The 18483-nt window shown below is 37.1% G+C and overlaps 1 protein-coding gene across 1 annotated transcript in view; it reads right to left on the bottom strand.

Annotated features, from left to right (window-relative positions):
- The window catches only part of AMN (amnion associated transmembrane protein), a 151748-nt gene that overhangs the window by 116801 nt on the left and 16464 nt on the right, over positions 1–18483 (bottom strand). Inside the window, exon 5 of the mRNA XM_044073589.1 lies at positions 4774–5009. Within this exon, the coding sequence (XP_043929524.1) occupies positions 4774–5009 (236 nt within the window). The remainder of the gene's footprint in view (positions 1–4773; positions 5010–18483) is intronic.

Genomic DNA, 18483 nt, shown 5'->3' on the forward strand with positions numbered 1-18483 from the left:
TTTAGTTTCTGACACCTTTTGTGTACTTACAGACATCTTCATACTTTTAGTTACAGGCTTCAACTGCTTAGTTCTAAACATGCATCATTAGTAACTATTTTAATTAACAAAACCAATTTTCAGTACTCAGGATCATTCTGAAAAGTTAATTTGCAGAAATTACATGGGAGAGCCCCTTTAAACTTAATGAACCACAAGAATGTCTCATTATATCTTTTCTGTTTGTTTCACATTCTACCATAAGTTTAAATATGTGTAAGATAAGACACTTTTGCTATTGCCATTTTGCTTGAACTAAATATCCATCTATGAAATTTCATGGCTTTTCTTTCAGAAGACAAATCATCCCTAGCTAACAGTCCCTTCTTTAGGTTTTAATAGTCCATATAATCATTGCCATCCATACACATAGAAGCCTTGAGAACTTCACCTGTTAGCTGTGATGACCAGTTAAATTGACACAAATTCTTCTAACTGGTATCAGTAGCATAGCTAGGATGGGGCAAGAGGAGCAACTGCTTCAGGCGTAAAGTGTTTGGGATTGATCAGCTGATCCCAATCTGTAATACAATACCAATTTTTGTGGTCAAACCTGTGTTCTGTAGCACTTCATGTGTGGTCTAAACTGTACCGACTGCTTGCTACATTGTAGCAAGCAGTTTGCAAGAGTTTGAATAAAAAAAATCTCTCTCTCTCTCTTTTTTTAACTAAAACCTGAGGGCTGTAGCACTCCATGCAGGCAGGCAGGGTATAAATTATAGCAACTATTTGTTACATTTGTAGCAATCAGTTTGCTATAGTTTGTAAAAAAATGTATTTATTTATTTATTTATTTTAACTAAAATATGAGTGCCATAGCGATTCATGCAAGTAAGGTATAAACTGTATCAACTGTTTGCTGTATTTGCAGCAATCAGTTTGCTATAGTTCGTAAGAAGAAAAAAAACATAACTAAAATAAGAGTGCTATAGTGCTCTGTGCAGGCAATGTGTAAAGTGTAGCAACTTTTTGATAAATTTGCAGCAAGCAGTTTGCTACAGTTAAAAAGAAGAAAAAAAAAATAACAAAAGGTGTTCAAGGTGGGTTGGAGCAAGAAAAAGAAACAGAGCCTGAATGGCTGGGCAGGAAGTAAGGGGCTGTGTTGTGCATCTGGCCACTTGGTTGGTGTGCCAGTAGAAGAAACATCTATTTTTTTGGCTCTTCTTCCTCTGAGGGGATGGGGCACTGGCTCATGTTACTGGTATTGACACGGGATGCTGGTTGAGCCAGCTATGCCTCTGCCTGTCATACATTTCAAATGCATCAGATATGCTTCAAGATCATCATACCTGCTCAAAAAAAAAAAAAATGGAAAAATGTCATTTTTCTTTCTGGGTGTGAAGATCATACCAGATAACAACAACAGTGATATCATTGGCAAATACAATGCAAAAATAAAAAAAAAAATGTTGCCTTCTTTTTCCACCAGTGTAACACGTAAATACACTGGAGATTCTTTTGTAAATATATGTGTGCTTTATTTACTGAGCAATTAGGCAAACTCAAAGTTATTTAAAATAAAAAAAATTCAGATCACTCACCATACAGTGTTCACTGCTTACATTCCCTTAAATAAACTGTCCTTATGATTCCTTTGTAGGGTTCAGCATCTCAGGTCTACTGAATGATCCACAACTAAGTCTGCAGGTGAACTCTCGGTAAATTACATGTATACCTGCAGGGTGTAGATCTTGCAGTATATCAATGGACTCCTCTTATCAGTCTACATTTAAGGCCCTCAAAATCCCTCTCAGTGAGGCATAAACCTTCACCAGTTAGGATGACAAACCTTCCTTTTCATCCAGCTAGCTATTGCAAAAATGTCACTGCCATAATATATGGTATATATATATATATATATATATATATATATATATATATATATATATATTTGGTTAGCTATTAATGTAAATACAGGGAATATACAAAATATATTGTATATGAAAACAGTTACTATGCCATAATAAAAAGCACTCTCTCTCTCTCTCTCTACATATATATATATATATATATATATATATATATATATATATATATGTGTGTGTGTGTGTGTGTGTGTGTGTGTGTGTGCGTGTGTGTTACTTTATCGACAAGTACCAACGTCCACATTCAGGTGATTAATACCAGAATTTAGAAAACCCACATAATGAAAAACCTAACAAATTAAAAAATGATTGCTAAAACCCCACCACGTATTCAGACTCAATTTGTCTGAATACCAGTAGTGTTATAGAATATTTTTTTTCTAAGGTAAGGTGCAGGATTACGGTTCAGGCAGGGTTAGGGTTAGCATGCATTAATCTTCCCAAATCATGGCACACTGCAGTGATGATACCTTTCCATAAGGGTGGCCTCACCACTGATCTGGGTAACTACAGATCCATTATCCTATCATGGCACAGTGCAGTGATGATACCTTTCCATAAGGGTGGCCTCACCACTGATCTGGGTAACTCCAGATCCATTATCCTATCATGGCACAGTGCAGTGATGATACCTTTCCATAAGGGTGGCCTCACCACTGATCTGGATAACTACAGATCCATTATCCTATCATGGCACAGTGCAGTGATGATACCTTTCCATAGGGATGGCCTCACCACTGATCTGGGTAACTCCAGATCCATTATCCTATCATGGCACAGTGCAGTGATGATACCTTTCCATAAGGGTGGCCTCACCACTGATCTGGGTAACTCCAGATCCATTATCCTATCATGGCACAGTGCAGTAATGATACCTTTCCATAAGGGTGGCCTCACCACTGATCTGGGTAACTTCAGATCCATTATCCTATCATGGCACAGTGCAGTGATGATACCTTTCCATAAGGGTGGCCTCACCACTGATCTGGGTAACTACAGATCCATTATCCTTACTATTCATTTCTGTAAAGCCATGGAATGCATCAATATGGACCTCACAAACCAGGACATTAAACATTTGAGGAGGCTTGACCTGCAACAGTTCAGATTTGTTAAGGGTAGGCCATGCCTGCTAAATCTAGTGTGCTTCTTTGAAAAGGTCACACAGCTGCAGGACAGTGGTCATACTTCTCACACTGCCTACTTGGATCTGGCAAAGGCATTCAACACCGTACCACACGATGGGATTGTTAATAAGCAAATAGTCTTAAACATTGATTCCTGTGTGGAAAATGGATTGCAAATGGACTCAAAGACAGAATGCATGTTGTCAGGTTTGGTAGTGCCTCCACAGTTAGGCAAGAAGTGACCAGTAGTATTCTCCAGGGTCCCATATAAGGATGTCTGCTTTTTGGTATCTGTTTCTGTGGTCTAAATACTGACAGCAAGGATCTCTGGCTGTATAACTTTACTCATGATTGTAAGCTGATTGTAGTAGTTAAATCAGCCAATTATATTAATACCTTTCAAAAGAAACTGACATGTTAACATAAAAAAAAAATAAACTTGAAAAGCTGCAAGGGTTCCTAATGAAAGCACATGGGCCTCAAAAATCTTAGTTATTAAGAAAAACTGGAATCATTTGTCCTGGTACTCGGTATTGTATAGGTTCTTGAAAGGACACCCATACCTTGTTTTTATGCTTTCTTGCTCCCTATTTTCTGAGAATTCCTCTTTCTCGATATATAAAATACTGTAGCCAACACTAGAACAAGAGATCTCAATTTACATCAAGTAATTAACAAAATTAAATGAAGCAATGACTTCATTACCCGGCACCTCCCCTTGCTCTAGAACAGACTTCTCTTTCATGTCAAACAATGTGACTCCATACCAACCTTCAAACATGTTTTAGACAAATGGGTGAGAGCCCTAAAATACACTACAGGGTTTACAGGCCTTGCTTGTTTGGGAAGGTTAGTAGAACCTGAGAGTGGTTATTGGTAAGAAATTGATAGCCTCTGGTTGAATAGCCTTGTATTTCCCATGATTCCTATTGTGCCTATTTAAGAATAAAAGCACGTTTGATGTGACCGAGAAAGTGCCTTCAGTTTGAAGTGCAGTTTATGGTGAAAGCATTTTTATGTCTGCTTCTGTATTCTCTGCCTCTTTGAGCTATACAACTGTTCATTAAGTACTTTGTTTTGCAGATCTGTCAAAGTGAGGCTTTTTATTAGGCATTTTTCATATCTGCTCATGTCAGACTTCCTGCACTTCTTGGCTACCACATTTAATATTGATCACAAAATATAAAAAATATTTACAAGTAATGGAATATGTTAACAGTATCCATTACACGATCTGAAATGCATAAGTAATTTTTGTTATGCATTACTAACTTGAATAGCCTTTCCCAGAATTGTTATATTTTGAGTTGTTATCAGTGCTAATGGATAACCCACTACCTGCATTAAAAGAAGGATGTTGGTAATTACTCATGAGTAACATTCCAGGTCAGTTTTTCCTTGTTTTGAGAAGTATTACTCAACATGGCATACAAACCATAGATATTTATAGTATTTCATGAACAAATCAAGACATATCAAAACTTAACAGTATTCAGTTATGCATAATTTTGATCAGGAGGGTAATGCAACATGTATTAAATGCCTGATTTGAGTATATGTTTTCTATTTTTTTTATAAAACATTTATAACAGAATGCCTGATAAAGGAAAAAGCTCTCAAAGCAGAACAATGCAACATAGCAATATTATACATACATGTATATATATGCAGCCTAAAACTTAAATAACAGATACAAAAATTAATACAGTGAGCAGAATTTACTTGTCACTTTTTTATCTCACCTTTCCTAAGACAGAAATAGTGCTGACAGAAATCTCTTTCTCCGCTGAGTCGACATTCACTCGGAATGATGTTTCAGGTCTGAAGATGACATTATCGTACTGGCAGGGGACACGTTCTTCATCCACTGTGAACAGGTACTTGTTTTTTTCAAGGTCATCAATGGATGCAGCAGCATGCCACATTTTGGGGTCATACCACGCATTCTGATCAGGACTGATGAAATTCAGATTTTCTCCTAATTAGTGAAAAGAGAATGCAATTATTTACACTGAGAACAATGTTAGAGTTTGGAGTTATCTTGCCTATAGGACAACAATGAAATTACTACTCAGTAAAAGCTGACTGCAAGATACTGGGTCAGGTACCTTTCATACAGACATACTTAGGCCAGTACTGTATACAATATGCTAAACCCTAAGGAACTGTATTTACTGGTTCATTTAATTTAATAGCTGTAAAATTAATATGAAAGTACAATGTTTTAATCTGTCTGAGATGAAAACTTAAAACTAAAAAAAAATTGTCTGCTTACCAAATATACAATGACATAAAAATATCACAAAACACTCGCTTTGTGATATTATGTAAGTACAGTATCTATAATTTTTTTCAGCTCTGCTGACTTAATTTCGGTTTTGGTTTCATATTAGTGAAATATTTTAACTGATTAGATGTTGTACTGCATTTATTTGCTTTTTACCTACAATGCACTGCATGTGCTCTGTCTGAGCTGTACATAATAATGCATCGTTTTCTGTTTGTTAACTGCATGACTTATATATTCTTTGTGGATATTTTCTCCTTGCCCTGAAATAAAATATTGATCTGCCGAGTTGCACTTCCCCAGTTTAACAAAATAAAGACTGTTGTCAACTACACAACATACTTAAACAAAAACTCACCCAAAACTGTAAAAACATATTTTAAGTATCGCTTGGACTTTCCTGAATTGCTACAGTAATGTGGTTATTACTATTTAAGCAATAACCGATGAAGTCGATGTGGTATAGTGAAGATTTACCCATGATTGGTGTGGTTTAATCATGAGACCGAAGCCACACCATGGAGTTGGTTATTGCTATTATACAATGACATTATTTAAGAAAAAATACTTACTTTTCTTAAATAATGTCTTTAAATAATGCCTCCATGGTGCCTGTCCACCTTTTTCCTGTATCCTGGGGCTTTGTCTGATGTACTGCGCGTGTGTATGGGACTTGTGTTTCCATGCTTATGCAGTTAATCAGTGCTGTGCAATGGAAGCAACAGAGGAAAGAAGGTCTCCGTTGTTCCTTTTTTCTTTTCTTTTCTTTTTTAATAAAAAAAAAAAACATTTCGGACAGTTTAGGGGCAGGAGAGAGAGACAGAATGGAAAAAATACAAGGAAAATCAGGTACGTGTCTTTAGTTTTGAATAACGTACCTGATTTTCCTAGAATTTTCTCCATCCTGTCTCTCTGGTATGTCCAGAGTCTGGATTTCAGATTTTTTTTATTTTTGTTAAAAAAAAAAAACAAAACAAAAAACCCTCCTAAAAGTTACAGTATATATCAATGGAAAAAAGTCCAGGCGACTGGACCTTTTTCCATTGGTATATGCTAGGATTTACAATGGGCATGCTGATTGGGCTGACCAATGAGGGTGCTTGTTTTGGAATATTAATGGCCAGTCATTGTATAATTTCTAATTTCTAATACCCAAAATGGCCTGAAAGGGGAATGTCATGCTGCATACTTTTGTTCTGCAGACAAGGCCATACCTCTCAACTGATTTTGGCAGAATGTCCAGATTTTTGCCTCATATTTTTGTTCTGCTGTGTTTCTTTAAAATGTGTGTTTCTTTCTGCAAAAGCATTGGGGATTGACATCACTAAATAATGACAGACATCTGAGTATCAACAGTATTGCCTGCCGCATTTATTTTAAAACTCTGTCTGGTGGACTCAGAGGTAACAGGATCAGATGTCCCTGCTAATTGCTCATGAAATTATTCATTAGCAAGGATCCAACTACTGTTGGAATGTACCTTTCAAAGTGAAGAGTAGAGTCAGTAGTTGAACTAGCTGGCACTTTCGTTACAATGGTTGCAAATAAGGAGTTATGACTTTGTTAATGTGTTAGCTGAGTTATGCAGAATTAACCTCCTGGCTACCTTGGTAATTGGAATATTGTAACTAGTTGACAAGTACTACCTAACCCCTGGCATGGTGTAATAAGTTATTTTCCCATTGCAAATGCAGGTCCAGCAAAGATTAAAATGTTGTTTGAGTGTTTTCTTGAATGAAAGCTCATTGATGATTTAACTAATAGAATATGACAGTTAATTACAGAGTTTTGATATTGCTGTTGCCAGTGTGGAATTGTCATGCAGTTTATGGGTTGGATGGGTCTTTGTGAGGTAAGGGATTGTAGAATGAACTGAATAATTTGGAAGATATTGTTCAACAAATTGGTTTAAAGAGCTTGTTTGGATGGTAAAAAATGTAATGAACTCTTCGAAGTTTACAGATTACCAGGTGATGATTTTAGTTTTAGTTAGTTTTTGGTCGTACTGGAGCATTGTTCTCAAACTCTGTGTTAGAAATTATAGCACAGACCTTTAAAATCATTACGTTAGGAGGAGCACTTCCTTAATTCTGAAAACAGATGGCCTTCAAATATTAATCCCATGCATAGTTAGTCTTTGCATGGGCTTAGCTCAGACAATTAATCAATTAATTTGTCTTTGTTGACTGGAGAAGTCCGACTGAGCAAAGCTCATTTTCAGAGAAGGCCCTAGGAGAAAAACTCCATTACAGACCATTTATATTAACAAGTGAATTTAGACAGTTATCCGAAAAAGAACAGTTACATTTTGCAGAAAAAACAAACGTAGTTACGAGCCAGATTTTATGTGAAGAAATGTAAAATGGAGCCATCATACATGTCAAGACATAAACAGATGGTAATCAGATGCTTTCTTATACTTCAGCCTCGTTGATACCATGTTTAACTAGTGAATTTAGTTAAACTAAAAGTACTTATGTTGACTGTGGCAGGCTGGTGCCATTAAAATGGAAGAACCCCAAAGACTGTAGTTCCATTGTGATAACAATTATCCGTTAGATGCTACAGCTAAAATAACCGCAAGGCATGGGAGTCATGCACCGATTACTTCTACCTGACCATGTTTAATAATAATAATGACAAAGCCCATGGGAACACCCACACAATGGTGGTGGGAGAAACTCCTATATAACTTCACCCATAGCAGGTATTATAGCTATTATACCATGTAAAAATATATAACTTTTAAGTTTAGTCTGGCTTTACTTCACAGTGTTTGATTAATTAGCATGTATAATCACACAGATTATAGTGCTCTAATGTCACAAAATGTAATACAGTTTAGGAAAATGTTTGCTGGAAAGATGTGATAAGATCACTAACCAGTGGATACCAGAAATTTTATAAGTGTAGTGAAGACAATTTATTTTGTTGTTCTGTATGGAAACCTGCTGGGAGTTATGTGATCTGACTGAGTGACTAAGTCAAGAGTTATGCAGTATTAACCTCCTGGGTCACTCAAGCCATTACGCTGAGCTGGTCACTGGATAATCTGAGTCACATAACTCTCAGCATGGTGTAATATCAGGTATGAACCTGTAAAACTGCAGAAAGAGTGGACTTTCAGACATTAGTGAGTAAAAATGAATTCCATGACTTCTGGATTTGGTTTTCCAGGGATAACCAAAGAAACCCAAGGATCAAAATATTCATGATTTATTCAAGAAAAAATAAACCACGGGTAAGCAAATTTTCTATTGACATGAAGATGCTTGTTGCAGAACTCCATACTAATCAGGTGAACATCTCTAAGCCCAAAGTGTGGAGAACAAGGTATACATATCTGAAACAATGAAAATCTAGATTCTTATTCCCAGACTCAAGTTTGGCACTTTTTTATGTTGCAGACAAAGATGGAATCTTTGTCATTTAGCAAAAAAAAGTTAAATGCACAAAATCAATTCATATTTTTTGTCTTTAAAGGGAAATTTGCAGTGTCTTGAAGAAAGTACAGAGAAACATAAGACATATAGTTAGTAGCATGCCTAGACACTAATTTGCTTTGTGGTTGGAAGAAATATTTTACTGAATAGAATAAACAATCAAATGTGTAGGAAAAAGCAACTGACATCTCTTCATTATCCCAGGGGAGTCTAAGAACTCATTTGATAGTGTGAAATAGTTTATCTCGTATAGCAGAATTCCTCAGTGGTACAGGAATGTTCATTCACAGAGTCCATAGGTTTTCAGCTGTTAAAGCATACCTCCAGCTGCCCCTTCCTCTAATTATTAGTTATAAAATGTTATCATGTGTGCATAGGCAAACAATACTATTGTTCCTCATCGCAAAGATAAAACTGTCCCATCCTTCTCTGACTGACAGAAAAGAATGGCATTATAAAAACACAGTGAAACGGTCAAGCTCCGCGTTCTATACCTTCATATGCTTCATACTCTCAGAGGACATCCTGCAGTTCATAGAGTCAGTGTTCATTAAACATGTACCTCAGTTGATTGAAACCATTGACCACAGCCCATTGACTTTTAAAATGGTGCACTGATGGATCTTTCCCACCCCTTTTATAGGACACATGCTAGCGCTTGCTTCTAGGTAGTGCCATCAGGAGTTTTGTGACTTTCCAGTGCTTTTTGTTATTGCAAGCTCCAGCTCACTATAGCTACATTGTGATGAAATGGCATAGACCAGAGACCCTTCTCATATTAGAAGGTTCCAGAGTTTTCAAATGACTCGGACAGGCTTCAGCAGGAATTTCATTATTTCATAATGTAATTGGAATCAAAAATAAGCTTGTATCGAGCTCTGGAAATGTGCACAGCAGTCAGACGGCAAACTTTCAATCTTTTTTTTTTGGAAGGCTGACTTTGTCAAAGGTAAGGCTGGATTGCACCCATATGTACTGTATTTCATTTTTGTTAGTGCTGAATAAGGTTTGGTTGTTAAAAATATATGGATAGTTATTTAGATGGATAGATAGCTGGATAGACAGATAGTAACATTGATATTAAAAATAGTCATAGCACATGGGACTGGTTTAAACAAAATAATAGAATATGTCTCACAGGAATCATGCAGACTTGTGTTAAATAGCCCTTCTGTATCTCCCAGTCTAGTGTAAGACTGAGCCGTTAAACATGACTGTCCTATTAGGTGTCCTTTTTGTTATGCTGATTCATTCTTGTGCCCCCCTCAGTTTCTTCAGAATAAAAGTAAATTATGTTTTTAGTGCTGGGAAGTAACCCAGGATTTCATGGAAACTTCTTATATTTGGAAGACTCAGGAAAAGAGGGTTTGTCATGTTTTAGGGAGCTGTACATCACATATTATATGTAGTGGATGATGAATTAAAAAGAAGTTATTAGAACAAACCATAGTTGGTCAAGTGTCAGAATCAAAACCTTGGGTTCCCAACTGGGAAACCAACAAAGGCCAGAAGACCACATGAGATGAGAATATGTGCTGATATATAACAGCTAATCAGGCCATATAGCAGGACAACCATCTTACACTAACAGCATATTACATGATCATTGAGCTGAATTTAATAAAAAACGAATTCTCATGTCAGACTACCATCAGCTTGCTCATCATCCTGACAGCAGACCCATGACTACTTTCTCTACACACATTAAGCTCTGAAAGTATACAACACTCATATCTGGTGTCAGTTCTCAAACATAAATCTTTCAACATGTCACTTAACAGATGAGATAAGGTGTATCAGCTACCAAGAGCAAGGCAGAACATGTTAGATCCATACAAGGCAGAACATGTTAAAGCCATCAAGAACTTTGAAAGACTGTGGCCTTACACTCAGTAAAGGCAAGTTTGAACTTGACAAAGGAAACCCTTAGTTGTATGGTTCTAGCTTTCCTTAGAAAAGCATGACACCTGTTCATAATAAGGTCAAATCACTTCATGGTTTAGCTTCATCAAGCAATATCAAGGCTGTTAGGAGTCTGCTTAGTTTGGCGGACTATACTGCACAAGTCATGAAAGATTTTAGTACAATAAATATATCACTGAACGAACTAATGAAGAAAAGGATCTATGTTTGAAAGGACTGACAGTAATAATAATAAAAAAAAAACTCTATATGAACTTTAAAAAAGATCCTGGGCCTTGAAGCAGTAGCAGATTATTTCAACCATGACTGCAAGAAACTTTTAGAACTGGACACAATGCCACATTAGACAAGAGTGACTGTTTAGAAAAGCAGATGTTTTACAAAGTTTGAGAGAAATGTATTATCAGACTGAAAAGAGTCCTTAGCTATTTTATGAGCATGTGGACATTTTCATATATCTCTGATTGGAAAAGACTTTATTTTGCTCATAGATCATGAAGTTCTAAAGACAATTTTCTTCCAACTCAAGGACTGAACCACCTTTATGCATAGAAAGATGGGCTCAGAGCTTAATGTCCTCCACATTTAAAGTCATTCACAAGAAAGGCAATGACAACACTGCACGTTATATAGCAAGATACCCACTTACTTTTTAAATTAAATTTTTTTGTACTCTCGCACGTCAGACTACAAACATGTGCAGTCCAACAGCTGTGCCATTCAGAACAATAAGCAATTCAACATTGCCAGAAACATCGACATTACAACATTTAAAACAGACATCATTATCATATATCATTCATGTCAGGATAACAGCTATAATAACCCCACAAATATCTATCTACAACTGTGTGTGTGTGTGTGTGTGTGTGTGTGTGTGTGTGTGTGTGTGTGTGTGTGTGTGTGTGTGTGTGTGTGTGCGCGTGTGTCAGCTTAACTTTATTTATTTATTTAACATTTGTTTACCGGAAAAGTCTGACTGGGCAGGTACCCATTTTTAGTGGATGCTCGGTTATGAAAGCTGCAAATAATACATGAAAGTCAAGACATTTTACAAGAACAAGGAAACAGCAAGTATTAAAGTACACATTAAATGCATAATGAATATTAAATAAGTACAGAGAGGTAGATACAATAATAAAGCATATACTAGATAGGCAACACTAAATAAAAGTAATGCAGTAGATTACAATTTTTTTTTTTTATTGGGTAGGATTAAGGTAAAGCGTGAGGGTTAGGCAGAGGGTCAGAATATTAGAAGCAAGCATATCCAACAAAGAATTGTGGATTAGGATGGGAATAGTTAAGGGTGTAGAATACATAAAGTTTCTTAGTTCGATATGGTAATGGTTAGTGTTTGCCTGTAGGGTCAGTAGTATTACAGGGAAACTCTTTCCTACAGATTTTGGAGCAGCTACATCTATTCTGCCTAATTTCTAAAGACATGATGTTGAGGTTTAAGGTAACTAAAGGGGTGAAAATAGGTAAGAAAGAACTTAGTTTCAGCACTGAGAGAGATGGAAAAACTAAGTGCATATAATAACATGTATTTGTTTTAAAGATAAGATATTTCTTTTTTAAAACAATGTCATATAATAACAGTGCAGCATGGCAAGACTGTGGGTAATTTGGGTCTATATTATAAGCTTGAAGATTCATCTATTCGAACACCTAAACATCAACATGTAAAGAGGGAAAGCTGAAAACTGCGAATGGCCACTTCTGCAAATTTTTTCACAGGGAAAAAATTCACTTGGCTGTTATTGGGAACTGAGCAATCTCGGCATTGGTATATTTAGTTGGGGTGGGGTGGGGGGGGGGTGACGACCCCGACTTGATTAGTGTTTGAAAGCTTTTCTGTTTGCCGGCCAAGCAAATTTTTTTCCCTGTGAAAAAATTCACGGAAGTGGCCTTTCACGGTTTTCAGCTTTCGTTCTTTACATGTCGACCTTTAGGTGTTCGAAAATATGTTGCTTTGAGCTTATAATATAGACCCAGTAATTCATATTATTTAGTCATGGCGGGGACTCTAGTTTGGTCACTGAAGCTGCAAATGCATGACCAAATAATGTGCCCTTTTTTGGAGTAAAATATAAATTATCCATACCCTTCCATTGTGTATTGCTATATTATATGCTATGTAATTATATTGTTTATTTTCATTTATCGTTTGCTGGCTGCATTAGTCCCACTAAGCTTGTAGTCTCTTTGCAGAACTGAGGTGGCAATTATTCTAATACGGAAATTTATCCAGGGCACTGGAGAGCTTCCCCTACTCCTTTTAATAGGTGCTGTTGAATTTTTGTATCTACCTGAGCTACCACAAACTCATGCAGATGAGACCTCAATTTAATATCTCATGTGAAGGATGATATGCTCAGGAATGCAGCACCCTCCTTATGCCGTAATGCAATGTCAGCAATCAATCAACCTGATATGGGAATAGAACCAATAGAATAGAACCCGGTCTTCTACACCAAAGACAAGTGTTGTGCCACTGACACTGCTGCCATATTTAAAATATTTTCAGGATACCAATATTTCTAGAAGAAACCAGGATTATCTAAGTAACTTTTGTAGTAGGTCTGAAGCAGCCTTAGCTGATGAATCATCTGTTTTCATAGGCTATAGATAACTGCATATAAAGAAACAGTCTTGAATAAGAATGTTTAACCATGGCTTTGTTTTAACTGTATGGTCTAAAGAAAGAGTAAATAGAAGTGCTCCCTACTGCTATATAAAATGTTATAATTTTAAAATGCCAAGTTAGAAACATGTATTTCTAGCATCTGTAACTGTGCCTCCTTTCCTTTTATTTGAAATTTGTGGTGCTGCGGTAGCATTGTCGCCTCACAGTCAGACGCTGTCCGGTTCGATTCTCAGCTAGAGCATCTGCTGCGTGAAGACATGCATGAATGGGCGTACCTTCGTTGAAGGTTGTGCATCAGGGCTGGTAACTTGGCACATAAAAATCAACTACCAATCATTAGCGGATCGGAGTTCCGCTGTGGTGACCCCTAACCGGGAAAAGCCGAAAGACTCAACAACTTGATCACATGGATGAGTACTCATGAGTAACAAATTTTCTTCATTTTTCTTCAGCTGCAAGTTTCCAAGTGGATAAACCTGAAGTTAATATGTATAGTAAAAATCTTAACTGTTCCACATTTCAAAGTATATTTGACTATTTGTTTCCATAGCAACCTAAACTTTACTACACAGAGTGCCAGTGCATGTTCAAAGCTAGATATATAGATCAACATACCAGAATGTTGACAATGAAAACGTTGAGACCAGAAAACTCAAAAGATCGACAGACTGGAACCTCAAAACCCAAAACATATAAAACAAGCTGTTTTGCAGTGGGGCAAGTCCCCTGCACCCCAAGTTAATTATACTAAGTCCGAGACTGCACTGCAGTGGACAAAAGGCTAAACCCCAGTTCCCACTGTTGTGTGACTTTGCACAACCTCCTACTTCCGTTGGTCATTATTCTGAAGTGACAATATTTCAACCTGTCAAAATTGTCAGTCTTTTTTCAACTGTCTCGATATTCTAGGTAACAGCATAATATCACATTGCATTGCTGAGAGATAGCAGACCACCTTAATAATGTGTGCTAACTCTAACCCTAAACCAAACTCTGCCTCTGGCTCCAACATTAACCCTATATCTCACCTTTAACCCCCCCCCCGTAACACTATCACTACACAGGACATACTTGGATACACAAACATGCACACACACATACTATCAACACTGCATCTATCCCCTTAACTAACATTGACCCTAATCTTTAAATACAGACATTTGCACAAAACATACAACATCTATCCCCTCACTTCACCCTGACCCCAACCCTAACAACACCCAAACACATGCATAAACACTCTAACCCCATCCAAACCCCACTTACTTGTCACAATGAAACATACCTTTGAGATTTCAAATGTTCAGCAACCTAAACCTGCCCTAACATTTGTTGACCAAATGTGCATTGAACAAAACAATAGGGAACCACTTCCTGAGACGTAGAAGCATGCTGCATGTAGTACTTCTAAGAAGTAGAAGCATTGACCACACAGTATTGTTGAGATGCAGTAGTTTTTAACACACAGCACTACTAGCACTACTGAGAAGCATCAGCATGCAGCACATAATGCTACTGAGAGGTAGCAGCATGAAGCATGTTGTAATACTTAGATGGATCAGCATGCACACATAGTGATGTTGAGAGATAGCAGCATGCAACAAGCATCATTAGTGAGAGGTGGCAGGTAGCAGTAATTTTATGTGCTGATTCCTGCTACCTCTCACATAGCATTAGTGAGAGGTAGTACGAATCAGCACATAGAATTACTGAGAGGTAGAAGCATGCCGCATACAGTTCTATTGAGAGTATTAAGCACATAGCAATGTTAAAATGCAGCAATATAGATGCAGCTCATTATAATACTGAGAGACAGCAGATGCAGCACATAATGTTACTGAGCTGTAGCAACATGAAGCCTATAGTAATACTAAAAGTTATCAGCATACAACACATAGCAATACCGAGAAGTTGCAGCATGATGACAACAAAGATACTGAGAGATAGCAACATGCAACACATAGCAATGTTGAGATGCAGCAGCATACAGCATATACAACTTCTAATAAGTAGCAGCATGCAGTACATAACACATCTGAGAAGTAGTAACGTGAAGCATGTTGCAATAGTGAGGGTTAGCATAATGCAGCACATGGCAATGCTGAGAGGTAGGAGCATGCCACAGATAGTACTAGTGAGAGGTAAGAACAATCGACACATAGCATTGCTAAGAGCAGCATGTAGCACTTCTATGAGGTAGCACATAACACTTCTGAGTGGCAGTAACAAGAAGCATGTTGTAATGGTAAGCATCAGCATCATGCAGCATATGTCACTGCTGAGAGGTAGCAGCATGCTACACATAGTATTGCTAAGCAGTAGCAGCATGTTGCTCATAGCACTGGTAAGAGGTAGTAGCATGCTACAAATAGTGCTGCTGAGAGGTGGCAGAAAGTTACAAATAACACTGCTAAGAGGTAGCAGCATGCCAGACATAGTAATATGAGAGGTATCAGCATGCCACTCATAGCAAATCTGAGAGGTAGCAACATACATTATATTACACTACTGAGAGTAGTAAAAGTCACAAAGCCTTAATAACAATAAATAATGTGAGGCACATAGTGTTCATTATGCTACTCTAGAGAGCTACCATGAAGCTTACCCATGTCACCCTTGTAATCAGAGAGGGAAAGTGTGCAGAAAGCTATTGGAGATAAGCTCAGAGCAGAACTGAGTGCTATTTCTGAGAATCCTAACTTCGCTGAAGAAGTCATTGTGGTTGTCCTTAGTACTGGAATCAATTCTAAGTTCCTAATTGGCTTTGTGCACTAATTACATACCCGTGGGTCTTGCTTAATACTTTTAAGTTGTTTTATAATATGGAAGAAGGATTTCTTTGCAGAATCATGAGCTTTTTCTTTTTCCAGTAGAGTTGATTTATATGGGCAATGCACTATATAGACTTATTTTTGAATGTATTACTTGTTGCAGATGAGAACTGCCTCTTCTATACATCTGTTGATAAGGGAGTAGAGGTCTAAGGAGTACACAGAGACAAGGATAGCATCATGAATGGATTGTTAATCGGAATGTGCCAGCTGTACTTGTCTAGGATACTTGGAAGTAGTAGTAAGTTGGCTTTCAAATAATTCTGAAATACTGTGCATATTTTTTTATGAGTGGGGTGGCTAGTATTGAAGGTGACTTTAATGGTAGGGGTTTTAATTTTGTCAAGGAGGCAGAGACACATGGGGAGGAACAGGATAGAGAGCATTTTCAGGGTCAATACAATATCTATATTGCACTGTATTTAGGTTCTGTGAATACACTAATATATTACTGTAAATAGTGCTATGAATGAACAGTTCTATTATATTTCTTACTGCTTATTTAAAAGTACATATCATGCTCAATCTTTGTGTGTGAATACTGTGTTGATATGGACTCAACATTTTTATAATGCCAGGTTGACATGAACTCAACAATTTCTTAGAATGTTATTTTTTTTAATATGGGAATTTCTGTATCCCCAGGTTGAACCTAACAATGGTCCAAATCGATCTGTGTTATACCCTAGTAAGCAAATAAAAATAAAAATAAAATAAAATAAGTAAATAAAACAAGGTCAAGGAGTTTAACACCATTGGTAGGGGTGGTAATGACAATTTGCACTTGGGAATTGGTATTTGTAATGTTAAAGAATCTCTAGATGTGTTCAATAAAGGTTGTAAATGTTTACCAGTTGACAGAGAAGTAAAGTGTGCCATAAAAATGGAATTAGGCTTGATGGGTAGCTTGTCAAGAATGATTTAGATAATTAATATGCTCATTTGGGGACATAGAGGTGATCCATCATCAGCAATGATGTGGTAGGCATTTTTGTTGAGATTCACTAGCACCTCTAAAAGTTCTAGGCTGGTATCTTATAATATCTGAACTAAGACAATGGGTGGCTAATAAATATAGATACAACCCCTCATCACTTTCCTTTGGTCCTGAGTGCATAGTCAATGATGTAATCCTCTGGTAAGGAGGAAGTGGTTATTCTGAAACAAAATTTTAGTAACTACATAAATATGAATGCCTTCAATGTGAGGTATGCCTGGGGCTCCAATATTTGGTTGCTTAAGCTTCTAGTGATGAACAAAGCAACCTGGTGTTGTTCAAACTGAAATTATCTATCTGCATATGCTCATAAATTAAGATATTGAGGTGACCTTTTCCCTGTAAGTTTGTTATCTACAATTTCTGCCTATTAATCTTCTAGGAAATTATAACAGTAAAGGGTTCAGTAGTTTTTAAGCTACAGACAGATAGATGTATATAGATAGCTTAGATAGAGATTTTCTTCAAATACTTCTGTGTTTTTAACTATGTCGGTTTACTATTTCATGTGCAATTTTGCATTACTTTGTATTATTGTTTAAGTAATGTTTATTCATTCTTAAGCAATTGTGGCGGGTCTTTATTATATATGCATAATAGCTATTTATTGCCTGAGAGGTTGTTTTCATTTACCATAGTAGGTTAACAAATTGTGGCAACTCCCATCTCACTTAGCTAGATTATTTTGGCCTCCTACCAGTGAAAATACTAAAGTGTAGGATTTAATATTTGTCTTTTGTAAGAGCAGCAGGTAACTGGAGTTCTCTGGCCATTTGAAAGTGGAGTCAGTACTACCATGACAGGAAGAAAGTTGTGGGGAGTTGAAGAATTCTGTCAGCCTTCCCTGTGATTTGTATGCATATATGTGTGTGAAAATATTAACTTGTGAGAAAGACAGTTAATATGGTAAAGGGGCACTGGAAGACACAGTTCATAGAGAAAGAGTGTGTGAGAAAGAGAGAATGTGGTGGGAAAAGGGTCTGGAGTGCTGATCATAGAGCCATGAAGATGGCTAATGCAAAGTCTAATCCTGGGGTGGGTATGAAAGCTCATACTCAGCAGTGCATATTCCCTTATTGATCTTGGGGACAGGTTGCAGTTTGTGAATAAATTATTGTGTTAGACTTGTACGCACTTTCTTTCTTTTAGGTTAACTTGCTGGGTACCAGTTGTGTAACTTGAGAGACAACACTCCTCTCGTGTCAGCTAGGACTTACCTTCAATATTTTGTCGGCACTGGTGAGATTCAAATGACATCTATGCCCCAGTCATCACATTTTGGTGGCACTGACCCCCTTTTTGTCACACTGCCCACCCTGAG

The sequence above is a fragment of the Protopterus annectens genome, chromosome 6.part0 (genome assembly GCF_019279795.1).
Source record: "Protopterus annectens isolate FY-2018-M chromosome 6.part0, PAN1.0, whole genome shotgun sequence".
Classification (NCBI taxonomy): Eukaryota; Metazoa; Chordata; order Ceratodontiformes; family Protopteridae; genus Protopterus; species Protopterus annectens.